At 37.7% G+C, this 13,627-nt stretch overlaps 1 protein-coding gene across 4 annotated transcripts in view; it reads left to right on the top strand.

The window, feature by feature from the left end:
• Positions 1-13,627, top strand: part of LOC138316006 (hydrocephalus-inducing protein homolog) — a 77,510-nt gene that overhangs the window by 50,136 nt on the left and 13,747 nt on the right. For 2 of the 4 annotated variants that reach the window (XM_069257481.1, XM_069257479.1), the window contains 10 exons: positions 225-426; positions 737-836; positions 1,108-1,207; positions 1,360-1,776; positions 3,249-3,338; positions 4,985-5,080; positions 7,153-7,288; positions 8,472-8,642; positions 11,712-12,303; positions 12,611-12,877. In XM_069257481.1, coding sequence (XP_069113582.1) covers positions 225-426; positions 737-836; positions 1,108-1,207; positions 1,360-1,776; positions 3,249-3,338; positions 4,985-5,080; positions 7,153-7,288; positions 8,472-8,642; positions 11,712-12,303; positions 12,611-12,877 — 2,171 coding nt within the window. The remainder of the gene's footprint in view (positions 1-224; positions 427-736; positions 837-1,107; positions 1,208-1,359; positions 1,777-3,248; positions 3,339-4,984; positions 5,081-7,152; positions 7,289-8,471; positions 8,643-11,711; positions 12,304-12,610; positions 12,878-13,627) is intronic. The other 2 variants (XM_069257482.1, XM_069257483.1) reach the window with 2 other exon arrangements.

The following is a 13,627-nucleotide window of genomic DNA, read 5'->3' as shown; positions in this document are numbered from 1 at the left end:
TCCTGCTTTTCATACTAGTAGTGTGACATCTTTTTTTGACTGGTAGTATAGATGGGATTTCTGAGTATTATCAGGTGTATGGTTCTGTATGACAGCACTATAAAGTTAACATTTTGTGGTCGCCAGACAAACTCATTAATGCTAGTACCAATGTTAGATTTAATGCTAGTACCAATGTTAGATGTTTCTATGTTTTATATTTATCCTAAAACAACTGTTTACAGGAAGGACACAAAGACAATATACCTGAGGAACAGCACCATGTTACCAGTACGATGGAAGCTCAGTCTACTAGAAAACCTTGGTGATGATTTCACAGTGGCTGCAGATAACGGCATCGTAGAGCCTCGCTCTGAATATCCTCTCCATTTTTACTTCCGAGCAATGAAACCTGTACAAAGTGCTCGCAAAATGATCCGTCTAGAGGTCAGTATACTTGAAAATAAACCTAGACATTTGATATACCACTGAGATCTGAAAACTGGTTATTGAAATAGGGAATGGAAGAAAGAAGATTGATGTTTCCATTGAACCCATTAGTGTTGTTTATATAATATTGATGTGAAAAAATGTTTTATTTTGATTTTGGGAAAGCACAATAATTTTTGAGTAGACAAAGGTTAATTGTTGGGAAGTAATACAATTGGAAAAAGTTCTCTTAAACCTTTGTTATCAAGCTTAAAGACAGATTTAGATATATGAGTTATCTATTCTGACTGACCTGTACCTGTTCCAGATCTATGATGTGGACGAGATATTCGGCATGTTCAGCACAGAGAACATCACAGTCACGGCTGAAGCCTATGACATCGCACTGGATATGAGCTTCCCCAAAGGTAGGGGTCATGGTTTAGGTCAGGAGGTCAAAGACCACAGCATCACAATGAGATTATTATCCTGAATTTGGAGATACTGCAATGTTGTGTTCTTATTTTAGCAGTTGTTATATTATTTTAGTGTTTTCTTGTCAAAAGTCTTAATCTTGACATTAGTTGAAGTTTCTTATTTCATTTTTATGTCAGTTTAGTTATATGCTGAAATTGATATTGAAGTTGTGTTCCTGTGTCAGTAATCATTTCTGTATGTAGCATTATGTTATATTCACAGGAGCTGATGGTGGATTGGATTTTGGAACAATCCGTGTTGGGGAAGAGCAAAAACAACAATGTACATTGAAAAACAGAGGCAAATATGAAATACAATATCAGTAAGTATTGTTTAATTTTTGAACTTAAAGTAAGTATTTTTTCAATCAAACAATACAAACTCCTTAGACATGATATGGCTGTAATAATGATGTTTTGATTGTTGTGTGGTTTTACTGTAATCTGCACTGACACTGGATTGGAATTTTTACAGATTTGACCTTGAGGACTGTGATCCTGACAATCCCAACGCATCAAAGCTTTTCACCATCATCCCCCAGAAAGGCAGTCTGAGTCCTCTTGACCGACCGACCCAGGTCACGGTCTTGTTCAAGTCAATGAAGGAGGTCCATATCAAAGATCAGGCAATCCTCAAGTGTCTGGTTATCGAGCCTAACGTGGCCGAAGGAGGAGAAATCATCGCCAGTATTCCAGTCAAAGTCACCGTTAAGGCCGGCTTTAATAAGTACAACATCTTACCCATGAACGACATCAACTTCGGCTCTATGATTGTTAACAGTAAGAAAACTCGACAGTTTGTTATCCAGAACAAGGGCGAGTTTGATATGAAGTACACGATTGTTAAGATGATAAAGGAGACGCAACAGTCACAGACTCGGCATGCCCGCCCGTAAGTTGTTAAATCTCTAAATATTGACCTCTCCTCTCGCTACAAGACTCTGGGTTGCGGCTATTACAGCACTCAGGCAGTTCACTTCTCCGTCTGTTAAACGTCTGAAATTTACACTTAGCATTTGTTTTGCTGGTATAATGTAACTCATTTGTTAAAAGGTGAAAGGGTCAGTATCTTGATTACAGGATGAATTCCTACACATCTGGGCTAAGTTTCATTAACATTCCTTAAATTTAAGAAATCCCTTAACTTAAAATTCTCCATAGGAAAGCATTACAGATTTTAAGGAAGGCTCCTTAACTTAAGATTTTTTCCTTAACTTTTGTAATGCTTTTCTGTGAAGACATTAAAGTTAAGGAATTCCTTAAAGTTAAGGAAAGTTCATGAAACTGGGCCCTGGCATTTAAGGTTCTTATAAACTAATAATATATGTCACTCCACAGCATCTGCCTGGTATCAAGATGTCCTTTTATCAAGTATGTCTGAATTGGGATTTGATCTGAGGAGTATAGTTGATTTTGATGTAGAGACCCTTTCAAATGCTCACTTCATAATACATTGTCATAGAAAAGAGAATGTCCACAGAAACATATACCATATAATTAAATTAAGTATGTCTGCTAAAGTCTAATGCCTCCATAATTTGACCAGATAATTAAATGTTTCTATATATGTATGCTAAATGCTGTTTCAGACTTATACACTGTATATTTATCCTGGAATGGCAGTTATTACTATCAATTCCAGGATACCCCAGATGTGTATTAAGTCCTCAATTAATTTTAGCCTGAGTCCATAGAGAATTTTTTTCAATATTTACAAATATGCAGCAAATATTTCATGATGGGTCATGATGGACTACATTACGTTATAGTCAGGTAATAGAATACAGAAAGTAGAAGAACATTCTGTCTGATACAACTTCCATTATCCACTAATGATATAACAATAGTTAAGTGTGCAGCTTCAGCTTTATTATAACAGCACAAATTTCATGAACAAGAAGATTTAATGACAGTGATGGATCCCAGATATACATTAATGGTTAATATTCCACAATAATAGTAGCTACTGATAATACTGACCAAAACCATGAACCTGAAACAAAGATGTTAGTGAAAACCCTAAAAACAGTTACTAAAGTGCAGTTTGTGCTGATTATAACATACCTTCCTTACATATACAGTATACCAATGTAAGTGTGTTGATTATGAACAAGGCTTCATTACCTATCTGTCTGGTAAAACTCTATTGTAGAATGTGAGCAGACAAGTATCAATCCCACATGTAAAAATAGCTCTGGTGTGTCTAAAAATAAGTGAGTTTACCTGTTATCAGGTGCTTATTAGATAATGTCATTTGTATAAAAGATTAGCATTGTTATTATTGAAACAATGGAAAAAAGGGGGAATAATACTTGTCTGCCACATAAGTAACACTGACTTATGTATTCCCTCTATCACCATCAGCCCTATTAAGGACAATAAGCGGAGTAAGTCACGGGATGGCTCTAGCTCCGGCCGGTCAGTGGCCAGACCAAAGAAGGCTGACTCAGTGAGGTAGGTGTCTCACTGGACACTGGGTGTGGTCACCACTGGACCATATACCAAGGACACCTGTGTAGTGTTATCTGTACTGGCTTCTGTGTAGTGTGACCCCAGTGTGACCTTATGACCTCAGTGTGACCTCTGTGATTCCAACTGTGTATTGTGACTTTAATGTGACATCAGTGTGACCCCAGTGTGACCTTAAATGTGATCCCAGCTGTGTAATATGTCCTTAGCTTGACCCAAATATGATCCCAGTGTGACCTTAGTGTGACCTTAGTGTGTCATTCTAGGTAGCTGTGTAGTGTGACCCCCTAGCTTGTAATCCTAGCTGCATGATATGACCACTGTATGACCTTAGTTTGATCCCAGCTGTGTAGTGTGACCCTTGTATGACCTTAATTAGTTTGATCCTAGAACGAATATACGTACCCGGCCTACTATACCTTTCAGCCGGGTACGAATTGGTCCCTATGTTTCGTAGTGGAGCACCGCCTCCGAAAATCACTCGGGTATAGTTTTCTATACTTTTTTGTAGGTTTCCAATTATTTTATGCGTATACATGCATTTACATATCATTTTTGTCCAAAACAAACATAACTACCATTTTTAATATCTACCGTACTACTCACAAGACATCAAATTCACAATTTGTGGACATGCCCTTCAGAAAGACCTTAATATGTATTATGTAAAAAAATAATGCCTCGATGAGAATTTGATATTTTACATTGTTCAATTTTATTACCTAGTAGGTAAGCAATATCAAACAAGTACGATAAAAATGCAAACAAACATTTTATAATGGTATCCATAATCATTACTTTGCTCCATAAGCAGTAATAGGCACCAATTGTAGCTCTAAAGACGACGCCATTTTCTGTCAAAAAGTCTTTTGAGCTACAATATTGCAGCTAGTTTGATCCAAGGTGTGTAGTGTGACCCCTGTATGACCTTAATTTGATCCCAGCTGAGTAATGTGACCCTTATATGACCTTAGTTTGATCCAAGCTGTGTAGCATGACCCATTTATGACCCCAGTTTGTTATTTAACTTCAATATGACCTTGGACTGACCCCTTTGTCACTGATGCTAGTTATAATCCCTTTGTGACCCAGTAGTAAATGGTCTAACCGGTATAAATCATTATGACCCCATGTATACATGTATAGTTAAACTATTGTGACCTTATATCTTTAATTACCATTGAACCCAAATTATTTAGTTAGTGCCTGGGTAACTATTTACTCAAATTACTGTGACTAAGTATGACCTTAGTGACCTGATTGTGACCCCATTGTGACCTGCCAGCCATGTTGTGTATTTGTTCTGATCTTGTATTGGTGTGCATGTGGTGTCTTTATCAGATTTGTATATCAGGAGAAAGATACTTCTTTATTTGTAATTCATGGACATTTTTAAACTTTTGGACACTGCCTTAATGAGTCTAATAATGATGGTGGTAGTTTCTCTAACAATTTCATACTAAAAACATCAAGATTTCATCAGAAATATTGAAACACATCTAAACTTATGAAATTCTGAAAATTGATGCATTTTCAAATTTTTAGTTTTTTTTTGTTTTTTTTTTTCTAAAGGAAGGCAATTCTGATGTAATTTTGAAAGCTTATTAATTTTGTTGTAATCGACACTGCAGTGAATACAGCACAACTCACAGTCAGATCCAGCTTACTAGTGGTGTGTCTCGCATGAACAATGTTGTAGTCAATAGACGCTTACATAATAGCAACAGGTAACTGTGTCCTCTGTAGGGCAGTGTGAGCAGCTTACATGTGTTTGATTAAGGACTTAGGGCCAGCCCTATCAATGGTTTAGGGAACAGACAGTTTTATGGGTGAAAGAGCATAAAATTGATGGATTGAAAGGAATTGGCTTTTAGCATGGGAACAAATTATATAAGAAGCAGTCTGAGGGGTTGTCTGACATTGAGGCCTAAAAGTATCAAATGAAAATCTATGAAATATGTATGGGTTATAAAGCGACTCACTCTGCCCTATATGTGTTAGTAGTGTCCCAAAAGGTAGCAATCCGGACAGTAAGAACTCTTAATATTTTGTAAGAATATATTCACAAATTTTTTTTATCTTATTGTATTTTTTGGTGATCTAATTTTTGATGTGTAGCGTGTCCTACTGTCTGGACTGCATGTCTTGACTTGATGTTTGTCCATGTTTGATGGTTATGTTATTTTGTTATTGTCATCATGCTTCGCCTGTTGTTTTGCGCTATGCGTAAACTTCTCATTCAAATGACTTCATCTAAAATAACTAAAAGGCCCAGGGTACTGATATTTGGCCAGTAGCATGCTGGGATGAAGGGCTACCAAGTTTGTCCAAATGAATGACCTTGACCTTCATCCAAGGTCACAGAGGTCTAAAAGGCTAAATTCTTCAAACGACTTCTTCTCATGAACAAAAAGGTCTAGGGAACTTATATTGGCCCTTTCACATGCTGAGATGAAAGGCTATTAAGTTTGTTCAAATAAATGACCTTGATTCTCATTCAAGGTCACAGGCATCAAATAGGCTAAAATCTTTAATAAACAACTTCTTGTGAATAACTAAGAGGCCTAGAGACCGGATATTTGGCCTGGCATGCTGGGATAAAGGGCTACCAAGTTTGTTCAACTGAATGACTTTGACTTTCATTTGAGGTCACAGAGGTCAAAAAGGCTGAAATCTTTAAATAACTTCTTCTCAAGAACCAAAAGGCCCTGTGTACTCATATTGGGTATGTAACATGCTGGGTGAAGGGCTACCAAGTTTGTTCTAATGAATGACATTGATCTTCATTCAAGGTCACAGGGGTCAAATAGGTTGAAATCTTTAAATAACTTCTTGTGAGTAACTAAGAGGCCTAGAGACCTTATATTGGCCCTGTGACATGCTGGGGTGAAGAAATACCAAGTTTGTTGAAATGAATGACCTTGATTTTCATTCAAGGTCACTGGAATCAAATAGGCTAGAAACTTTAAACGGCTTCTTGTAAATAACTGTGAGGCCTAGAGAATGATGAATATTTGATTTGTAGCATGGTGAGATCAAGGGACCTTCATTCATGGTCAAATTCATCAAATATATCAGAACCTGAACTTCTTCTATTAAAAGAGTTCTTTGTATTGCTTTAATTGTTTGCCATTACTTTATTCTTTGAGGTGTTGCATTGTGCCAATAATCAGATGACTGTTAAGGCCCATAGGCCTCTTGTATGTTATGGTATGTGTTCATTATATCATCCTTACACATTTCATCTTAACCATTCTTTATGTTTACTACATGTTTACATTGTTGTTTTTTCAATGCACTATACATATTAAATGCTTTCATGTTTTATAAATGCCTTTCTTTCTTTCTCTTTGTTTTGGTTTTAGCTTTTTTTTTCCCTTTAAATTCAAATGTATGTTAAACTCACCTGATGAATTATTTTATGAATATGGTTAAAAAAGACAATAATATTTTTCAAAGCCACATGGATAAATTTCACTACTTTCATTAGTACTAGGTGTTTGTCGGTAATTTCTCTCTGGTATTCTGTCATCTAACAGCAAAATTATTCAACATATTCTTATAAAACCCTGGATGAACAAAGCTATTAGATTAATCAAATTGAACATTGAATAACTGAGTTATGTAAACAGTTGTGTAAATATGTAGTAAATTACATAATTTAACCAGAAACTGTTCTACAATGATAAATTGTTGAGTTTTACTTCTGCAGTAACCTATGGTTTCCTAATGTCTGTAGTAGGATCAACTTTAGTGGTGATGTATATAGATGGTGACAGGATGTTTTGCTTGGTTACAGACAAGAGGGAGTAACTCAGTCACGACTTCCACTACAAATGTTTGTCGTGTCTCCAGCCATTGGTATGATCTCTAGTAACAACAGTCAAGTCATCAATGTGGAGTGTATAGCAGAAACTCCAGGCAGCTGTGAGGAGGTAGGTACAGCAGAAACTCCAGGCAGCTGTGAGGAGGTAGGTACAGCACAAACTCCAGGCAGCTGTGAGGAGGTAGGTATAGCACAAACTCCAGGCAGCTGTGAGGAGGTAGGTACAGCACAAACTCCAGGCAGCTGTGAGGAGGTAGGTATAGCACAAACTCCAGGCAGCTGTGAGGAGGTAGGTACAGCACAAAGTCTAGGCAGCTGTGAGGAGGTAGGTATAGCACAAACTCCAGGCAGCTGTGAGGAGGTAGGTACAGCACAAAGTCTAGGCAGCTGTGAGGAGGTAGGTATAGCACAAACTCCAGGCAGCTGTGAGGAGGTAGGTATACAGCACAAACTCCAGGCAGCTGTGAGGAGGTAGGTACAGCACAAACTCCAGGCAGCTGTGAGGAGGTAGGTACAGCACAAACTCCAGGCAGCTGTGAGGAGGTAGGTACAGCACAAAGTCTAGGCAGCTGTGAGGAGGTAGGTATAGCACAAACTCCGGGCAGCTGTGAGGGTAGGTATAGCCACAAGGTAGGTACAGCACAAAGTCTAGGCAGCTGTGAGGAGGTAGGTACAGCACAAACTCCAGGCAGCTGTGAGGAGGTAGGTATAGCACAAACTCCGGGCAGCTGTGAGGAGGTAGGTACGACACAAACTCCAGGCAGCTGTGAGGAGGTAGATACAACACAAACTCTGGGCAGCTGTGAGGAGATAGGTATAAATGATAACAAATATAGAGTTACTATGGTCAAGTGATTTTGTTGGTTCCCAGAGGTTCGTTATAACTGTGTTTTACTGTACAAGAAATGAGATATATTTTCCTATTATTTATTAAAAGGTAAAGCACTAAATCTACCTCCCTAAACATGATGGGGGGGGCCGTGGTGGCCGAGTGGTTAAGATGTACCGACATATTACCACATGCCCTCCACCTCTGGGTCGCGAGTTCGAATCCCATGTGGGGCAGTTGCCAGGTACTGGCCGCTGGTCGGTGGTTTTTTCTCCGGTACTCCGGCTTTCCTCCACCAACAAACCTGGCACGTCCTTAAATGACCCTGGCTGTTAATAGGACGTTAAACTAATCAAACAAACCTAAACATGATATTCTGTTTTCATCCAACTTTGTATATGGATGTAAATCTTTATGATATGAAAATCTGTACTTATTACTTTTATGATTTTACACAATCTAGGAGCTGGCCATAGATATTTCTGACCGCGATCCTAATGACAATCCGGGTGGCATCCCCTACAAACTCATCGCTGAAGCTTGTATTCCCTCCATCAATGTCGATGACATTGGCTCCATCTTTGAAGAACACAGAGTTTGCAAGAACTTGAGTGTTTGGCAGCATAATAACCAGGTAAAAGACATGATAATCCAGTATCACATGTGGATTTGTAGAGGGATTAAAAGATATGATAACCTAGTATCACATGTGGATTTGTAGAGGGATTAAAAGATATGATAACCTAGTATCACATGTGGACTTGTAGAGGGATTAAAAGACATGATAACCTAGTATCACATGTGGTCATTGTACAAGGGATTAAAAGATATGATAACCCAGTATCACATGTGGATTTGTAGAGGGATTAAAAGATATGATAACCTAGTATCACATGTGGATTTGTAGAGGATTAAAAGAATGAAACCAGTATCACATGTGGATGTAGAGGGATTGAAACCAAGATTATGATAACCCAGTATCACATGTGGATTTGTAGAGGGATTAAAAGATATGATAACCTAGTATCACATGTGGATTTGTAGAGGGATTAAAAGATATGATAACCTAGTATCACATGTGGATTTGTAGAGGGATTAAAAGATATGATAACCTAGTATCACATGTGGATTTGTAGAGGGATTAAAAGACATGATAACCTAGTATCACATGTGGATTTGTAGAGGGATTAAAAGACATGATAACCTAGTATCACATGTGGATTTGTAGAGGGATTAAAAGACATGATAACCTAGTATCACATGTGGATTTGTAGAGGGATTAAAAGATATGATAACCTAGTATCACATGTGGATTTGTAGAGGGATTAAAAGATATGATAACCTAGTATCACATGTGGATTTGTAGAGGGATTAAAAGATATGATAACCTAGTATCACATGTGGATTTGTAGAGGGATTAAAAGATATGATAACCCAGTATCACATGTGGATTTGTAGAGGGATTAAAAGATATGATAACCTAGTATCACATGTGGATTTGTAGAGGGATTAAAAGATATGATAACCTAGTATCACATGTGGATTTGTAGAGGGATTAAAAGACATGATAACCTAGTATCACATGTGGATTTGTAGAGGGATTAAAAGATATGATAACCTAGTATCACATGTGGATTTGTAGAGGGATTAAAAGACATGATAACCCAGTATCACATGTGGATTTGTAGAGGGATTAAAAGATATGATAACCTAGTATCACATGTGGATTTGTAGAGGGATTAAAAGACATGATAACCTAGTATCACATGTGGATTTGTAGAGGGATTAAAAGATATGATAACCTAGTATCACATGTGGATTTGTAGAGGGATTAAAAGATATGATAACCTAGTATCACATGTGGATTTGTAGAGGGATTAAAAGATATGATAACCAGTATCACATGTGGATTTGTAGAGGGATTAAAAGACATGATAACCTAGTATCACATGTGGATTTGTAGAGGGATTAAAAGACATGATAACCTAGTATCACATGTGGATTTGTAGAGGGATTAAAAGACATGATAACCAGTATCACATGTGGATTTGTAGAGGGATTAAAAGACATGATAACCCAGTATCACATGTGGATTTGTAGAGGGATTAAAAGATATGATAACCCAGTATCACATGTGGATTTGTAGAGGGATTAAAAGATATGATAACCTAGTATCACATGTGGATTTGTAGAGGGATTAAAAGACATGATAACCTAGTATCACATGTGGATTTGTAGAGGGATTAAAAGACATGATAACCCAGTATCACATGTGGATTTGTAGAGGGATTAAAAGATATGATAACCTAGTATCACATGTGGATTTGTAGAGGGATTAAAAGATATGATAACCCAGTATCACATGTGGATTTGTAGAGGGATTAAAAGACATGATAACCCAGTATCACATGTGGATTTGTAGAGGGATTAAAAGATATGATAACCTAGTATCACATGTGGATTTGTAGAGGGATTAAAAGACATGATAACCCAGTATCACATGTGGATTTGTAGAGGGATTAAAAGATATGATAACCTAGTATCACATGTGGATTTGTAGAGGGATTAAAAGACATGATAACCTAGTATCACATGTGGATTTGTAGAGGGATTAAAAGATATGATAACCTAGTATCACATGTGGATTGTAGAGGGATTAAAAGACATGATAACCAGTATCAATGTGGATTTGTAGAGGGATTAAAAGACATGATAACCTAGTATCACATGTGGATTTGTAGAGGGATTAAAAGACATGATAACCTAGTATCACATGTGGATTTGTAGAGGGATTAAAAGACATGATAACCTAGTATCACATGTGGATTTGTAGAGGGATTAAAAGATATGATAACCTAGTATCACATGTGGATTTGTAGAGGGATTAAAAGACATGATAACCTAGTATCACATGTGGATTTGTAGAAGGGATTAAAAGACATGATAACCCAGTATCACATGTGGATTTGTAGAGGGATTAAAAGATATGATAACCCAGTATCACATGTGGTCATTGTAGAAGGGATTAAAAGACATGATAACCTAGTATCACATGTGGATTTGTAGAGGGATTAAAAGACATGATAACCTAGTATCACATGTGGATTTGTAGAGGGATTAAAAGACATGATAACCTAGTATCACATGTGGATTTGTAGAAGGGATTAAAAGACATGATAACCTAGTATCACATGTGGATTTGTAGAGGGATTAAAAGACATGATAACCTAGTATCACATGTGGATTTGTAGAAGGGATTAAAAGACATGATAACCTAGTATCACATGTGGATTTGTAGAAGGGATTAAAAGACATGATAACCCAGTATCACATGTGGTCATTGTACAAGGGATTAAAAGATATGATAACCCAGTATCACATGTGGTCATTGTAGAAGGGATTAAAAAATTATAACCCAGTAATTAATACATGTGGTCATTGTACAAGGGATTTTCATATTAAGCTACCTATACAATTTCTAGGGATTTCAACTTTTGGACATTTTCCATGGATCATGTTAAAAAATTAAAAAGTGTGGAATATATTTTATAGCTGAATGACCTCCAAATGTTTCACTTAAAGTTCACATGAGTTGAAGTGTTTCTTAGAGTCAAACATCAGAAACAGCCACATATTGCGTCTTATGTTGCATTTAGAATATCATGATATTATGACAGCATTTTGTATCTTACCTTTTATGCAGCTTCAAATGGAAAATGAAGGAGGTGTGTATGGAGAAGATGAGAAGAAGTTTGTATTTAACAACGTGATTGTTGGACACAAAGCTACAGCTAGATTTAAGATAGCCAATGTGAACAAAGTTCCATGTGATGTTGTAATGTCACTCAAACCCATCCTCGTGAAAGGCATGACTAAACACCTGGACGTGTTTGAAATTGAGCCGGCCAAGGCTCTGATCCCTAACCACAGTCATGTATATGCCACAGTCACATTCACACCACCATCCATGCAGACATTCTCAGCAACTTTTGAGGCTAGCATTGAAGGTGTACCATCCAATCAAGCAAAAGGTCGTACTTTGACCTTTGACATCTCTGGTGAAGGCAACTTGCCTCGTATCAGTATACAGAAGCCGACAGTCAGGAACAAGCGTGGCCAGCCGCTGGTTCTATTTAAACGTATATTGTTAGGAAGGAGTGATACCATGCCACTAGTACTGGTCAACGACGGCACACTGCCCAGTAAGGTAGATATAGACCTGATTGACCCAGACAAGGCTTTCCAGCTGAAACCAAAGGGATCCACTCAGGCTGTCATGGAGGACGATTTTGGAGGTATGTCATAGTGGTTATTTGTTATATCATTAAATAAGCCAATTTCTATGGAGGATTTTCATACAGAGCACAGGTTTTCAGAAGGAAGATTTCAAGGAAAAGTATTAAGATATTGATCCCTTGAATAAGAAATTCTGATTTGTTATAAATATGCTTTCCTTATATTATCCAAATTTCCAGAGGAAATGTTTAGTTTTGTTTCTATATTGTTAAACCAGTCATGGATTAAGGTTTTGTGTCAGTGTTCATTGTTTTAGAGAATGTCAACAGGAAAGATTGCCTTGAAGTATAATCTCCTATTTTACAGAAGTCACTAAGCGTCCTCACACAGCGTCTGTGATAGTGAATGTGGGAGAGGCTGCTGCCTTTGATGTCATCTTTAAGCCTGGCACTGTACAGAGATCACAGGCACACATTCGTCTGACTGTGATTGATAACCAGTACGAAGATTCTGTCATACAGTTAGTGGGAGAGGGCTACGAAGAGGAGATAACTCTGGACAATATCACTAGTGTGGAAGTTCCTGTGGATCCTGAAAACGAGGAAGGCAATATGGCAGAGGATGATGTAGGAGGTTAGTTGTCCAGCTGCTCCCTAATGGGTTGTTGTGGGGGACTGCTTGTCTGGGATATTATCGATTTTTAGGTCACCTGAGACGAAGTCTCAAGTGACCTATTCTAATCGCCTTTTGTCCGTCGTCGTCCGTCGTGCGTCGTCCGTCGTCCGTCGTCCGTCGTCGTCGTCGTCGTCCGTCGTCCGTCGTATGTCCGTAAACAATTTACATTTTCGTCTTCTTCTCCAAAACTGCTGAAGCAATTTCAATGAAATTTTGCACAAACCTTCTTAGGCATAAGGCCAATCAAAATTGTGAATTATATGGTCCCCACCCCCCAGGGGGCTGTGGGAGGGGCCTAAAGGGGTAAAATTGAGTAAAATTTCAAAAATCTTCTTCTCTACTCACAGATGTGGTAGAATCAAATACTCTTCATAGATAGAAAGGTCTTAAGGTCCTTTACAAAAATTGTGAATTATATGACCCTGGGGTCTCTAGTTTCCCCCCTGGGGAGGGGGTTAAGTTTATTATAGTTTATATTGGGAAAACACATTTTTGCGGATTATTTGGTCATTTGTAATAGGAAATGAGTCAAATGTTGTCAGAATTATCAGTATGAGATTGCCATTTAATCCTATTAACAAATTTTCTATGACTGACCCCCAGGGACTTTAGGGGCGGGGTCAAAAGGGGTCAAATAGGCTTAAACTTCAAAAATTTTCTTCTGAAATTCTGGAAATGGTAGAATCAAATACTTTTCATAAATAGAAA

This window comes from Argopecten irradians, chromosome 2 (assembly GCF_041381155.1).
Source record: "Argopecten irradians isolate NY chromosome 2, Ai_NY, whole genome shotgun sequence".
Lineage (NCBI taxonomy): Eukaryota > Metazoa > Mollusca > Bivalvia > Pectinida > Pectinidae > Argopecten > Argopecten irradians.
This window is presented reverse-complemented; position numbering and strand designations above follow the sequence as displayed.